This window comes from Eufriesea mexicana, unplaced genomic scaffold, assembly GCF_001483705.2.
Source record: "Eufriesea mexicana isolate 0111107269 unplaced genomic scaffold, ASM148370v2 scaffold596, whole genome shotgun sequence".
Taxonomy (NCBI): Eukaryota; Metazoa; Arthropoda; class Insecta; order Hymenoptera; family Apidae; genus Eufriesea; species Eufriesea mexicana.
This window is the reverse complement of record NW_016908754.1, coordinates 766,957-782,375: the sequence shown is the minus strand read 5'-3', so window position 1 is coordinate 782,375 and position 15,419 is coordinate 766,957. Positions and strand designations below refer to the sequence as shown.

The following is a 15,419-nucleotide window of genomic DNA, read 5'->3' as shown; positions in this document are numbered from 1 at the left end:
GAGCGGTTCGCGTAAAACTTCCTTTTATGGAGGTCACGCTGTGCTCGCGTGCACGCACACGCGGCCGTATAAGGAGCTTTTTCGAGGGCTTTGCGAGTCTGCGGAATCAAACAGCGACGCGACTCGACGCTTTTTTCACGCTTTCGCGGGGGACCTTTAATTACGTACGAACCGAGCCGGGTAGTTTTCATTCGCAATTTTTCTTTTTCCACCACCGTTCCCTCCACTTCTCCATTCTCCTTCCCCGTTTCTCCCTTTCTCTCTCCATTCTTACGTTTTTCTTCTCCTTTTCCCTTCAGTTTTCTTCTCTTCTTTTACCAAAGCTATTTCGTCCCCGGTAGGAAACAAAAGGCGACCCCCTTTCTCGCGAACCGCCGGTGCCTTTTTCCGAATCGATGCGGAACGCGCTGAAATGCAGCTGTTTTCCTCTCTTTCTCTCTCTCTCTCTCTTTCTATCCCACTCTTCCACGCTCTTTCTATCCCACTCTTCCACGCTCTTTCTCCTTTTTCCCCCATTTTCCTCCGCGAAGAAACGGCTCGTTAACACTTGAACGTCGCCCGATACACGTGTACACCGCTTGGCACGCTCTTTATCCCCGTTAAGCAACGAGATTTTCAACCTCTCCTCGATTTCCATACCCGCTGCGGCAGAATGGCCCTCCGCGTCGTCCTCCGGTTACCGAGTCTTCTCTGTTCCGTAATTTCGAAAGCGAAACGAAACCCGGGGTATTTCGAGCGTGAAAACGCGTCTCGAGGAGCAGAACGAGGGTACGATCCACGGGATACGGTTTTAAATGCGATCAACGGATTCGAAACCGTTCGAAACGATTCAAAATGGCGGCCGCGTTACATAACCTCTATTATCACGGCTTTATCGTGGCGTTACTGAAGGTGGCAGGTTTACAAAACGCTAGGCCTGACGAGAACGAGCCTGCTGGCCGAGTAATTCGATTGTCTACCCGGAACACGAGCAGACACGTCCGCATTGTTATTTCTCATAAATTATTTTTCGAAAATCGCGCGGCATTTTCTCCTGTCGCGTTTCGCGAGTAACAAAGTCCCGAGCGAATTACGCGTCCTTGGTACAAATATAAACGCGAATCGATATTAGCCCGCGGTGTGCAGGAATTTTCACAGTCACGAGAATTTACGTCGCGATAAATCATGGCTCGTCGAGGCGAACATAACCTCGCTCGGTTTACGCGCTCGGCCACCCTGCTCGCGTCGAGCAGTCTCTTAAACTTCACCCTTCGACGACTGCTCGTTGTCTTGTCTGCGAATCTGCCAGCACGTTCGCCTGGCCCGAGAGGGTGGTAATCCCGTTAGGAAAACTTCCCTCGTTTCCGTTCGACGCGATTTACGAAATCGTAGCGGCGAAACGCTCCAGCACTTCCGGATATTTCCAAGATACAAGTTCGATATCGCGTCTCCTCGTTGCCCTGGATCCTGTCGAATTTTCCACGGCTTTAATTCCATCCGATTCGAATAAGTCGCATTCAGGTATCGCGTTCTTAAAATTATCCCCGCGAATTCCTAAATCTTTCTACGTATTCTCTGCCTCCACTCGAACCCGTCGACTCGCCGCTGAAACCGAACTTTATATTCCGAACAGGTGCTTAAACTCCTCCGCCATTGTCCCCAACAATCACGATTCGCGTATAATGCACAGGCAAGTTCGTTCGCTCCGATTGCACTGAAACTTCATTCTCCTCTCCGCTGCCAAGGGTTCACTCGATGATTTTGGAGTACACGTAAAGTGTGTATCTTTAGGTTATATCGGTAGTAACGATTTTACGATCGGGAAGGCACGTTTCCTCGGGAAAGAACAATTTCAACGTGGAAATTACCCGTTTCCAAACGCGAGAACAGGCTAGCAGCTGTCAAGACGGAATCTCTCTCTGCCAAGATCGATAAGCGTCATCCCCTTAACCCAGCCATCCCGATGGTCCGTCTCCTTTCCTGCACTCACCGTTTACCTCGCGATATTCACGAGTGACGACTCTTCTTGACACCGAGCAGCCAAGGAAAACTGGATTTTCCGCCGCGACGTGTTTGTCTTGCCAAACGTCTGTCGAATGCATTGTTTACCCGGGTGTTCGGCTCGTGTCTTGCGATACGATGCGATACAGTTTCAACTTTGATAAAGTAATCCGTTTAAGCGATTCTCGTTTCCAGCCTGCTGCCTACGCATCGATTCCCATGATACCGGCCACCGATAGAGCTTCCTACGCGTAAATTAGTCGCTCGAGCTCGGCCAGACCGGCTATCGAACCGATTGCAAAGCGGCACGATGCACGATGTTATCTTCTATTCGTACGTCCATTCGCTATCGATAGAGCATCTATATCGGGCCGATCGTGGAAACTCTGGTGTACTCGAAACCGCGCCAGCCTGCCAACTCGGGAATCGCAAAGAGGAAAGGCTTCGTGCTCCACGATATATCCTGCAAATCTACACTTTTGAGTCTTTCACATGCTTTCACATACTTTGACAGGACAGTGGAATATGTCACGTTCGTATCCATTTTGTTTCGAGTCGAACAGTTGACACGCGAGTCTTGTAACTCGGGATTCACAGAGAAAAGACTTCGTGTTTCGCGATATATCCCCGAAATCTGCACTTTTGGGACTTTCACATGCTTCTGCGTACTTCGACACGACAGTGGAATAAGTCACGTCGATATTCTTTTCGTTTCCAGTTGAACAATCGACACTCATTCCTAGACTATGTCATAGACGTCGGAGTTGGTGGCATAAAATTTCGAAACGAAAATTCGAGTGATCTGTGTTCACGATTAATGGCAGATCGCGTTAGAGTATCGCTAATTAGATGTGCATTTTCACCGGTAGTCCTCTGCTCGTCTCTTTATAGCAGCCAGTACACGTCACCCGGCTTCCTTTACAATGTTCTCTACTTTTAGACTCTTGGCGGAACACGGCGACGTAGTAGTAAGATTACGATCGATAAGAGTTACGTTGACACTGTTTTTATCCCGTGTTAAACCGTTAACGCTGATCCCGCGTCTACGCCAGTGCTTTATCGTTCTGGCCCGTTTTTACGCGTGCCCCGTTGCAAGACGCTGTCAACCGATAACGAAAATTCGCGTGTCCTGTCCCCGAGATCGTGTCAGGGAAGCTGGACCTATTCCATTATGGTCTATCCGCATTCCTTCCGTCTGCCGGAGCTGGCAGACCCGTGCAGTGGGTTTTTCCCGGTTTACATCAGCCTGTTCTCAAGACCGCGAAATTCCCAGAGCTTGCCTCTCCAGCTTTGATCATCGGCTTTTTTCTCCCGTTTGGCTTCCCTGACCTTATTCCGGCTTGCCGCTCGAACGGTCGCACGATATCTATCTGCTCGCTTGCACCTTATTTTTAGTGCCCCCCGGGGAAATTGTTTACAACTGGCCGTATTATGAAATATTACCGTTGTCGTATCTACGAAAGTCGTTGCGAAAGCGCGCGTTACGAAACGTACGCCGCTCGAGTTAATGGACAACGCGAGTGATCTTGAATAATGATCGCGGACTCTCTGCCCGGTGCACGGACCGCGGAACGATTTAACATTGATCCTGCAACGGAGAGAGAAAAATGGATCGCATAGATCGTTTAGACGATGACTTTTCAATGTTGCGGAGAACCAGACGAAAGACCGGTTTGTCTCGAGAATTAGGCATTCGGTGGTAACTTCTCTTCGTAGACTTCTCTTCCAAGCCTTCATATTTTCACGGAATAAGATATTTATTGTTATTTTTATTCCTGTCGTAAAATACGAGACGACGAATAGCTGCGAGCACGCATTTAGTAACGGCGTTCGATATCGCAGATGCGATGCAGCGCGCGTTAATATCGGGGGTGAGAAGTCTTGGAAAAGGGGAGAGATCGGAGCTTACGATCTTCGATTTCGTGATCGGTGGGTCAATATCGTGTTCTAAAAGTTCTTCTCTTTTTGATCGCTGAAATCCACGTCGAAAAGGGAAATCTGCCAATGCTTTAGAGCAGTCCGATGAACGAAAGATCCGAAGGTGGATAAAACGATCGGTTGGATGAATTCCTCTTCTTTTCGTGCTCGTTCCTTGGAAACGCCCCCGCAACAGACACGACCAGTCAACTCGTTGTCAAAGTTGAATAATTGCACTTTGGACCTCGTTTGTTTCAGCTCTCCGCGAGTCGAGCTCGCTCGCCATTACTCATTTTCGAATTCCACCCCGTGCAGGGCGACGCAAAGCGATCGATCAAGACACGATTCCGCTTTACATGCCCGATAATAGAGCGGTTACGCGTAGCTCGCAGTTTCATAGACACCGCGATCGATCGGATCGGCTCGGGATCGGCGGGGTACGACGAAAGTCGATGTTTCGCGGCTGGAAATAGCCGGCTGGCGTATTTTTACGCGATCCTAAATTAAGAACGCGTCGTTTAAAAGTTAAACGATTCCGCGTTAAAAGTTTAATCGCGTCAAGAGCGATTCATCGATGATCACCGGGTTGAGAATAGATTCGACGCGGTTGATACGGGGCACACGATGGAGACGGTTAAAATTAAAACGGAAGCGGGCTGTAATTTTCTTGCGCGCTCGCGGTATCAGCGTGCAAGTTTGAGAGTAATAAGTTAATAATAGGTTGCCTTGCAAGGTCCACGTGGCGGTAACAAAGAACGAGAGGGTAAAAATCGATCGGGGCAGACCTGCACGGAGCCATAACGCAGTGTAAAGAGACTGCGAGGTAACGAAACGACGGGAAAAAGGGTGGTTCCGAAAGGCAGGACGAGAGTTGTTCGCTCGGGAACGTTGTGAAATAGCCGGGAAGAAAAACAGATCGCGGAAACGCGAGCTAAAATCCCCGCTGAGAAATCCCGGTCGACGGGGCGAGGCAGCGTTTATGCACGCTTATCCTGCGCGATCGTGTCATCCGCAGTTTCCGCGAGATTATATTTCTTACGGATAGGATCTTCGATCATAATTCTCCACGCATTTCCCGCGAATCCCCTGCTGACGGTTCTGCGCCGAAATTCATCGCGCGCCAACTACCCCGCTTGTTTTCCCGTCAGCCGAACGCTCGAAATCGCGCGAAACAGCTTGGGCCGGGCTGCGAAATTCTCGCGCTGTCTTCCAGATGCAAACGTTTCTCGTCTATAAATAAAATTCAGGATGTTATCGCTATTTTCGCTGTTCTTTCTTTACGAGCGTCTATTACGACAGCGGGCAGGATGATTATCTCGAGTAACGAGTAACGTTGCCTCATTTGCAGCGACGGTTTCTAGACAGCAACAGGTTTTCTTGCAGCTCTGATCGGGTTCTAATACCAATACTTGCTGTCTTCGCGTTACTTTTTTCCAATCCATTGGATTATAAAATTTTCGCGAGAGTTCTCGGAGAATAGGCACGCGGAAATAATTATTGCCGGATAAAGCGGACGGTTGTGGTTATTTCGGTAACTGGCTCAACTCTCGTCGAGATATATCCCGCGTAATAATCACCAGGCATCGACGTAAACGTGCCCGATGTTCGCGAAGCACGCCATAAAAGTCACCCTACGCTCGGGAACGCGTTCGTTCTCTCGGCTCGACACGAGTCGAAGACAGTCGGAGGATTAACATTTCGCCGACGAGGGACGTCGGTGATTCCGTTGGAGGGTAGGACGGAACGGGACCCAGGGCGAAGAGGGGGTTGGGAGCGGTTGGGAGGTGCGAGAGACGGTGCGGTGCGAACGACCGTGAAGTGGCAGAGGGTGTTGGCCTCGTGGTAGGGGCTTGTTTGAGGTACGGATGCGTTTGTTGCGAGAACGGATGAGAGTGGATGCCATGCCAAGGTGGAGTGGGTCAGTCGAGCCCGTCTCTCCTGCTCTGTCCCTCTTCCTCTGCCTCTCGTGCCCTATGCTTCGGCTCTTTTGCACCGCGCCACACGTACGCTTGCACACACGAGTCCACGCCCGCATTAGTTTTATTGCTCGTGACGAAGCGAGGGTTTAAACTGCGAATAGTCTGAAAAAGCGTTGTTAGGATGATCAAAGATTCGAGGCTTCTTTGGACACCCGGCCCGGCCACGACTCTTCGTCCCTTTGACGCCATTGTGCGCGAGTTTCGAGCGCTTTGATTGCTCGGCTGCCAAACGAGCCCGATCGCCTGGCTTCCACGCGCATCGTGAAATTTCTATGCGGACAAGCACGCTCGATTTCGCATCGGGATATCTCGGCAAATGCGATTACCTCCCATTTTTCCCTACGATCAATCACCCCGACGTGTTTCCCGGTAAAGCGGATCGACGGGACGCAAATTGACAGCGCGCCGCGAGGCAACAAAAACCAGCCCGCAGCGCGAAAGCGACTCACGAACCGGACCAAAGAGCTTTCTTCCAGTCGCGCCATTCCTCCGCGCGAGCCTTTCTTCGCGCGCTTTCACGCCGAAGGCCGCGAAGCGTGGACTCGGCCGCTGGTCGAGGCAGAAAGCGAGAAAAACGAGCCAAGGGACGGAGGAAAGTATTTCGGTTCGACTCGCCTCTTCGTCGAATCGAAATGAATTCGAAGCGTGTTGCCGGCCGGCAAAAAGTTCGCCCGAAGACGTACGCGCGTGTGCACGCCTACCAGCCCCGGACGAACGAGTTCTCGCCGCGTGGCGAGCATTTAAGCCACGGCTTAACCCGGCTTAAAGCGTTACTCGGCTCCCTCTCTCGTACTTCCGCCACGTTCCGTTGGCTGACCGCCGCGCCGCGGCTTTTAATCGAGCGCCACCGGATTATCGCGACTCGCAATCTTCGTCCGGCCTTCGAACCCGCTCGTCATTCGTATTCTAGCCGCGATCGCCAGTGCAACATCGCGGATGCGTATCTCGCAAACTATCAACCTGCATTCTTCCGACTATCAGGCGTTTCATGACTCCATTCTTCTTCCTTTTTATCCCGCCGATTCTATTCCTCGCCATCGTCCTCGCTCGCAGGACAAATAAATGCATCGTCGCGGTAAAGCGTACAACTGAACGCGATTGTTTCAGTCGATTCGCGTTGAATTTTACGTTTGACACTGTCTCGGCTGTCATTCGACTCGTTAACCGGGAACGACGAGTTAACTCGTTACCGATACTTGGAAAGTTGCCTCGAGATTCGAAAAATGTAGTTTCTTCACCGAGATTCGAGTCAAGCTTCACCGTATTATTTTGTTCGTCGTTAATCATCTTCGAGCACCATCGATCTCGAGTACCTGTTGAGGGTTCTGGATTCTTGGCTGGCTGGGAAGCTTCGCGACTTCTCGATCCGCGAAATTCAACGGGGATTTAACGACGGAAAATGTGGAATATTTATTCGAAACTTGCTCGCAACACATTGGCGGGAGGAAAAATCTACGAGCGCCGCAAGTTTTCTTATTTATCTAGCAGCCTGGAACTCCGGGAGCGTCACTTGCGACGACACGAGGCAACGGCCAACGACGAATAGTTGGAAATTCTCAAACTCTCCGCTACTTCCGCGATTCTTAAATTTCCCCGAAACTTTCCGTGACCTCGGTGATTCGAAGATTTCCTCGCGGTCCCGTGTTTTCAGGGGGATCCGCGTCTGGAACCGCTTGCCGTTTAACTTCTCGTCATCGCGAGCCAGAAACGTCCCGATGTTTGGTTTCCGGTTTGAACCGCGCGAGTTTCCGAGATTTCGAACTCGCTCGCCAACTTCACGGAATCTTGATATTCTTGAAATTCCGGCAAACTTCCACGGACACGGAGAATCTCGCACAGGGCCATTGCCGGTCTTGGCAAACTCGAATCCCGTAACCAAAGACCGCGTCGATTTCCGAGCTCGCGTTTAACTCGTGATCGAGCTTAACCGTGAATCCAGAGAGAGAGAGAGAGAGAGAGAGAGAGAGATCCTGAGGTTTTGTAATTTTGCGTCCTCGCGAACAGAGCGATTCGTGAGACGGATCGAGGAAATCACGACGGTTCTCTTCCCGATGGTCGAACCCAACTGCGAATAAATAGGTACATCCGAAGCCTGATGGATTTCCAAGGGGCCCCCTTTTATCGAATTCGACAAGCGAGAATTCCCTAAGTCGACTCGCCGGAAGCTCTGATTTCTCCAGGGAGCCTGGCAAAGGGCGGTGGAATCAGATTGTCCGAGGAACGTTCGAGAATTGAAAGGTTTCGCTGCTTCCTTTGCCTTTTGAGTATCCGTTTCCGCTTCGCGATTGTCCGTCAGCTTATCCCATTAACGCGTCGCGTTTTGTCCGTGAAAAGCGTCTCGCGAGTCTCGCGTTATATCCCTCCGACCAGGAGGAGCAGAAGCGTCGGTCCTCGCCGTTATTATACTCCCGGATACGTTTGAAGCAACGCGGGAAGCTCGAGCGAGTCTTTTCAAAGGTTACCCTTGGACGAGGCGAATGCTCGGGATGACTGAGTACCAGATATGCGCGTGGAACTTGGAACATGTTTCTATTACGTACATACAAGTGACTCTTCTGACACGGTTGAAAGCGTTTAAAACTCCCGTGTCCCGCAATAACATTCCTCGCGAGGTAAAAGTCGTAAGAAGCTGGGGGAACGTATGGAGTAGAATATACCAAACGCGCCATCAGAAACCCCCTCTTTGTCGTGTATCCTGTCGCGTTACCTCTTCTTCGCCTTCCGCCTCGATCCTCGCGTAAATCTTCTTTTCCCCCCGATAATTTCATCCACCTCGAACCCGCTCTATTCCTCCGAGCGTTCCCCGCGATATTTAATAGCTGTATATAGACTGTACCGCGTGTATCGTTATGGCGCAACTCGTCGTTAGCCTAACTTAACCCCGAGTCTCGAAGAATTTCGTGGAAACGTTCACGAGTTCGAAGGGCTCGCGTACGACACCGAGATTCCACGGGGTTCTTCTAGCACACGGGGCGGTGTATGTATCCACGGTGTACACCGCTCACGCGTTTCCGTGGATATACCACGCGTGCAGGGGCGAAGAGGAGGACCGGGGGGGGGGGGCTAAAGCGGAATGGAACAGAAGAGAATGGACTGGAATGAAAGGAAGGGGGCGGAAGGAAGTGGCGGAAGAAGGACAGAGGCGACGGGGGGCCGAGGGTGGTTCGCGAAGGGCCTTTGACTGGCGCACGAGGGGGACCAAACTAACCCCTCAGGTTGCTCGGTCTGCAAGGGTGCGCGATATTGATTCTCGCCTACCACTTCCACCGACGTTGTGCTACCTGTACGCGCGAGTACCGGCGAATCATGGCGGTGGTGGTGGTGGTTGTCTCCCGCGCGTCGCTTCTCTCCCGTTCACGCAGACGGCGATTCGTTGCACGTCTCAATGAGCCAGGACGCGATCGAGCCTTCTCGTACACATCCGTCGTATCGTCGTCCCCGGCTCTGATAATCGATAACGATCACCGCTCGCCTCGAGTGACCGTACAGGCCGCGATAAGATCCGCCATTCCGTCGACGGACGACCGATTTGCCGTGTAACGGCCTGCAGGATTCGGAGACGTCGACGTCGCGTTTACGGGGTTTCGGTGGATACGCGAATCGCGATACGGACGTTGATAAATGGCAGCGCCTTTCCCTGCCAGTCGCTCGCGTGGTGGAGCACGTCGCGGAGACACGTCGTCGCGAATGACGTAGATCGATAATGAGTTGGAATTAGCCGTTGATAAAGACGTAGCCTCGATCGCCGTTCAGACGCCCGGGCATAATTGATACGCCATGGTGGCAGCACCCGAACGCCCGCAGCGGATAATGCCGACGCAACGGCGAGTTGAACGATTCGAATCTACTTTGACTTTGTTCCCCCTCGGCTTTGTCCACGATTCCATCTCCCCGCCGGCGTTTATCAGCGGTACCCGAGTTGCGTTTAATTGAGCCACGTCGCGAGGTTTCTCTATCAATCCCGGCTGTTTAGTATCGTAACTCGACGTCATCGGTCTCCCCGAAGAATCTCGTTTCGTTCCCCTCTGCAGGTTGCTGTTCCGCGCGATGATCTTATCTTTCACGGAGCAGCGCGGGCCAACGAGATTAATAACGCGAGATCGGGCTGCCTAGCACTTCGAGCTGCTTGTCGGAGGAAATAGGAGCGTTACGACGGCGCGCAAGCGGCAGGGAGAGAGAACGAGAGAGAGAGAGAGAGAGAGAGAGAGAGAGAGAGAGAGAGAGAGGAAGGGAAACTCTGTTCGCAACAGACAAATACAAGACAATGAAGATTAATGTTTCGGCCTGGTTCCCTGGCCACGCGCTTTGGTAGTCGACTGCGTCGCGTGAACCGAGTTTTCGTTCATCCTCAGAGTCGTTGTTTCGTTCATACGCTTGGCGTATGTGGTTCACGCGAAGCTGCTCGATCTCGATCCTCTCTTCCGGTCGAGGGAGCCGCGGAGATAGGGAAACGATCATAGAGAAACGTCGAAGCGTGTAACGAGTAAGCTAACGAAAGATTACGTTCTGATTTCAGACCAGCAGTCGGCGTGACATGGATGTGAGCTTCACGAACGTATTAGAGGGGGCTCGCCAGTACTTCCAGGGACTGCCGGTACCGAGTACAGGTAGTGCGACCGCGTCAGCGGATCACAATCTCGCGACATCAACGAGTTCCGCCACGTCCATATCGTCGTCGCACGACCATGGCACCGCCTCGTCCGTGGCTCCTCCGTCACCGGCACCACCCGCTCCGCCAGCACCACCGGCACTATCGTTACCGTCGCAATCGACTTCGAACGGCAACAACGGTAACGCCAGTGGCGGCGGCGGCGGCGGCGGCGGCGGCAACGGCGGTAGCAACGATCAGGAAACGAGTCGATATCTCAGCGACGTCAGACCGTCGTCGGTGGACAACGCCGCGACCAGTTCCAGCAGCTTCTGGAGCCCATCCGTCGAACCTTATCCACCCCAACCGACCAGGGTCGAAGTCCCGGACACGAGGCCAGGCGACGAAGGCTCCTCCATGGAGGCGAGCTCGTCGTCCTCCAGTATCATCACCTTAACGGAAATGCAGCCGTCGAACGGTCGATCCTCGTCGACCTCGAATTTCTCTCAGAAACAGTCGGCCTCGTCCGTCGCGTCGTCTTCGTCGTCCTCCTCGTCGTCCTCGTCATCGTCGTCGTCCAACGATCTTCGTCATCGTTCGCAGCCGACGACCGCGACCACGCCGAGCTCGCCGCATTTGCATCAGATGCAACCGCCTCAGCCGCCGCACTCCCCTGGCCCGGTGTATCAACAGCTGAACCCCGTGTCCAGAACGTCGTTCTCCACCGCGGAAATACTCGCCTCGACGCATCAGTCGACCTATCAAACTGCCAACGATCGACAATCGCAGTCGAACGCGCCGGTGGTAGCACAGAGAACCCAATACTACCCCCGGTATCATCATCCGGACATCACTAAGAGCGCCCCGGTACCGTTCACCCAGAACTCGATCTATCAGTCGTCGAGCGTGGCCACGGCCACGTCGACGGGCAACGTGCAGCCGGTCACGAGGCCGACCCCGGCCGAGCAGAGCAACGCAAGCGCCGCTTCCGGTCAAGGACACGCTCAGGAGCAAAGAGTGCCACCGAGTTCCTACGGTAATAACGCAGCACCGCCGGCGAGTAGTACTCCTTCGATTTACGGCTCGCCATCGCCGCAGAACTACCGCGTGCCGCAGCATCAACCGCAGAATCGATTAACCTCGTCGAGCAATCCAGCAACGGACAGGCAGTCGCATTCGGAAAGATCGCACTCCTCGCGCGTCTCCTCGTCTCCGTCCTGTTCGTCGGTTAACCCGTGCAGCCCTCGTCACACAGGCAACTTGAGTCACATTCCTTCGTCGTCTTCGTCCTCGTCGTCGTCGTCGTCGTCGTCATCGTCGTCCTATCAGAATCTTCCGGCGCACATTCCTTCGTCGCACTTGTCATCCGTCGGAACAATGATTCCTCCGCATCATCACGCTCAGCAGCAATCGCAACAACAGCAGCAGCAGCAGCAGCAGCAGCAACAGCAGCAACAGCAGCAGCAACAACAATCTCAGATGCAGCATCAGCAACAGCTTTCTAGTCGAATAAACGCGTCCCCGCATTCGATGGGACCGAACTCGTACGCTGGTCGAATGATCGTTCACGGGGCGTCCGCGACGTCCTCGTCCTCGAACTCGAATCAGATGCCACCACCGCCAGCGCTCGGCGGTTATCATCCCGTCGCTTCTCCCCATGACGTTCCTCATCACGCAACACCCTCGCCGCACAGACAATCGCCTCACGTGTCCACCCTGCACAATCCTCACGCCTCTCCTCATCACACGCCATCCCCGCACAGCAGCTTCCAGCCGCATTCGCCGACTTATCCGCCGCCTCCACCACCTCCGGCCACCTCCACTCCTCACTCGTACAGCCTTCCCATTACGTCGCAGCATTATCAACCGAACACCGGTGGTTACGCCGCGAATCCGTACGGGCTGTCGCACCAGTCTTCGTATCATTCCTTCCAAAAGAATCCCCAATCGTCGCACACGCAAGCCAACTATTACTCGCAGTCCAGTCGATCTCAGAGCCAAGCGTACGTCCAGCAGATGCCGATGCCCGGCCCCGTGCAGTCGATCTGCTCCGGAAACGGAAACACGAACGGCACCGGTTATCAACCGAGCAAACCGGTAACGTACAACGGCGCCGATTCGAAGAGAAACTCGATGGAGGTCCCTTATGGCTCCTATCGATCCCCGCAGACGTCGGTTCAGAGAAGCGGCAACACGCACAACCTTCCACCCATCGCCGCTCTCTCGTCCTATCATTCCAACAGGCGAGAATCCGCGAGCAAGGCGCAATCGGTGCAACGGCAACGCAACTACTCGACCAGCGCAACGAACAAAGTTTCGGTCGTAACGCCGCCCACTTCCTCGATGGCCGCGCCTCAAAGGGTTCCCGAGTACCCGGTTACTTTGCCGGCCATGAATCACGCCATGCTGGTGAACGGAAGGACGACCACGGTAACGAATTCCTCTTACAGCAGATACGCGGCTCAACACGGTTATCCGCCTTACGCTACTACCATGGCGCCCAGTCATCAGGGGAGCAATTCCTCCAGTAGTACCACCGTTACCTCTATCGGCCATACCGTCTCGAGATCTTCCGTTCCGGTCACCACGATACACAGCTACCAGACCTCGGACGCCAGTCGTACGGGATCCTCCGCCTATCACCATCAACCTATAAGGGCTACCGAGGACTACGGATACAAGGAGTATGCCTATCCGAATTCCACCGCGGCCACGGTTCAATCCACCGTTACGCCCTCCATAGTGACTCCGCCACCGCCGCAGACCAACGGCATTCGGAAACGGGAATCGCCGTTGGACCTGTCCGTTAAAACCGTCAAGACGTCCGCGGACTCGACCGCTCAGGACGACGTCGAGACGATCGCGACGGAGAAGCACGTGAGCAGTTCCACCGTGATCTCGAGGAACAACAGCTCCAGAACCATGTTACCGCCCCCGACGCAACCACCTCCGCAGCCAGCCGCGTACCCCGCGTACGACAACCGATTGACCGGTAACACCGGTCGAAGCTTACCGCCGACCAGCGGCATTCGAAACTCCACGCCTCAGACGGTGTGCGCGCCGAAGGTCGACTTCCTGCCGGACTTCAATTCTGCACCGCTGCGTCATCATCACAGTCAACCGCACGAGAATACTCTACAGCGGAGAAGTTCGGCGCAGCAGCTCTACGCTCCGCCTCCGCAGTCTCTTTCTTCTCAGCATCCTAATAATACCGCTCCACTGCCCCACATGTCCACGTTTAAAAAGACTTCACTGCCCACGACGCAGGTGTACGACGCGGTGACCGCGCCAGCGCCGCCTCCGCCGGCCTCGTCGTCCTCCTATCTGGCGGCCAACGACTCCACCGCCTCCAGAGCCTCCAGGTACCCTCCACCCATGGTGGATCCCGGCAGGATAGGGCCGGCCGCGTTGCCTCTTCAAGATTACCCGTCCGACCCGTCGAAATATTACGTGGACAACAGGAATAAATTCAGCCAGCCGCTGCCTCAAAGGGATCGAACTCCCTCGAAGAGGCCCGGGGAGACGATTTACGGTGGCGGGGGGCCGAACAAACAGCCCAGGCTCGACACGTGGATCCAGCAGAGATTGTCAACGGCGAAAGCGTTGCGCGACCAACAGAAGAGGCAAGAGATGAATCTCTCGGTCCCTTTGCCGAACGGCACGCTGGTCGCCTCGAACACCTACGAGCAGAGATCGGACAACGGATACTCGTCGTCGGAGTCGGCGAGGTATCAGCAAGCGTACTGTGATAAGAGGAATTACGCGGAGTCTAAGGTCACCCATAGTTCACCGCCGTACATTCATCCCGTGATCACCAAGCCCGCGAACGTGCACTCTCTGCCGCAAGCCGCCAACCCTGGCCAACCCTCGGCGTACCCGAATTACAGGCAGAGTCAGAAAATCATTGGACCACCGGCTCTACCTGGCGCTACTTCCGGCGGCCAACCGATGGATCCGCCGAGCAACACCGGTGCTGATAAACGAGTGCTCAGCCTGCTCAGGAATAGCCTGGAGAACAAGCAGCAGAGGGAGGAGCAGATGAACAGCCAGCAGCCTATCCTCGCTAATCATAGTCAACAGAGTTTTCAGAATAAGGTACGTACCTTACGGTTATCTCGTTTTCCATGATGGGATCGGTTAGAAAATAGAAGTTAATTCGTGGTCAGGTCGTTTGAGTCGAATAACAGCGGACAGTCCGCGGGTTGTACTCTTTATCTCTGTACGTTTATTGAGAGATCATAAACGTCAGGAGCGATGTTACGCGGAGGTCTCGGAAGCAGCGAGAGCTGTCCGTTATCGTACTAACGCCGGTGTTCTCTATTCCCGAAGGTTGTTGCACCGGTCGAGCCCAAAACGAACATCGGAAGACACAACCTGTCACCATTCACGGCGGCGAGCTTACTGGAACGAAACAGCAACACGCCGCCCCATTACAAGTTCCATGTGCCGAGAGCGGTAGACTCGATCACTCAGGAGGCCCCCCGTAGTTTGTACGCCTCGAGAGTAAATTCATCCGCCACGCTACCTGGCAAGGAAGCACTCCTGGGACCCAGAGGAGCCGAGAATCAGATTCACCGTGACAAAGACGACGGCCTCGCCGCCATATTAGCCGCGAAAATCAGAACCAAGGCGGAACTGAAACAGGTGAACGAAAGGACAATTCTCTGTTTCTTTCTATTCGGTGGCTTGGCTCCTATGGGCGGATTGTTAATGTACGATGTGTTGTTTTTGGTGTTTGTTCTTGAAGGTGGGAACCGGCCAATTCGCAACGAAACCGACGACTGTGCCCTCCCAGGATGCGTCGTCAACTCCGAAAGGTAGCTCTAGATTCTGTTGGTGTAACGGATTAGCGTTTTGTAAATTTCTTACTCCTTCGAGATTACTTTCTTAGACGTTTTACACGTTATCGAAACTATTCGTTCCTCTTTTCTTCATTTTTTTTTTTTTTTTTTTTT

At 53.6% G+C, this 15,419-nt stretch overlaps 1 protein-coding gene across 2 annotated transcripts in view; it reads left to right on the top strand.

Moving 5' to 3' along the window:
• Positions 1 to 15,419, top strand: part of LOC108546035 (mucin-12) — a 306,160-nt gene that overhangs the window by 283,984 nt on the left and 6,757 nt on the right. Inside the window, exons 3-5 of one of the 2 annotated variants that reach the window (XM_017897950.1) lie at positions 10,393 to 14,559; positions 14,794 to 15,108; positions 15,212 to 15,281. In XM_017897950.1, coding sequence (XP_017753439.1) covers positions 10,411 to 14,559; positions 14,794 to 15,108; positions 15,212 to 15,281 — 4,534 coding nt within the window. In that variant the 5' untranslated portion in view covers positions 10,393 to 10,410. Of the gene's footprint in view, positions 1 to 10,392; positions 14,560 to 14,793; positions 15,109 to 15,211; positions 15,282 to 15,419 lie in introns of those variants that run through there. The other variant, XM_017897951.1, reaches the window with a different exon arrangement.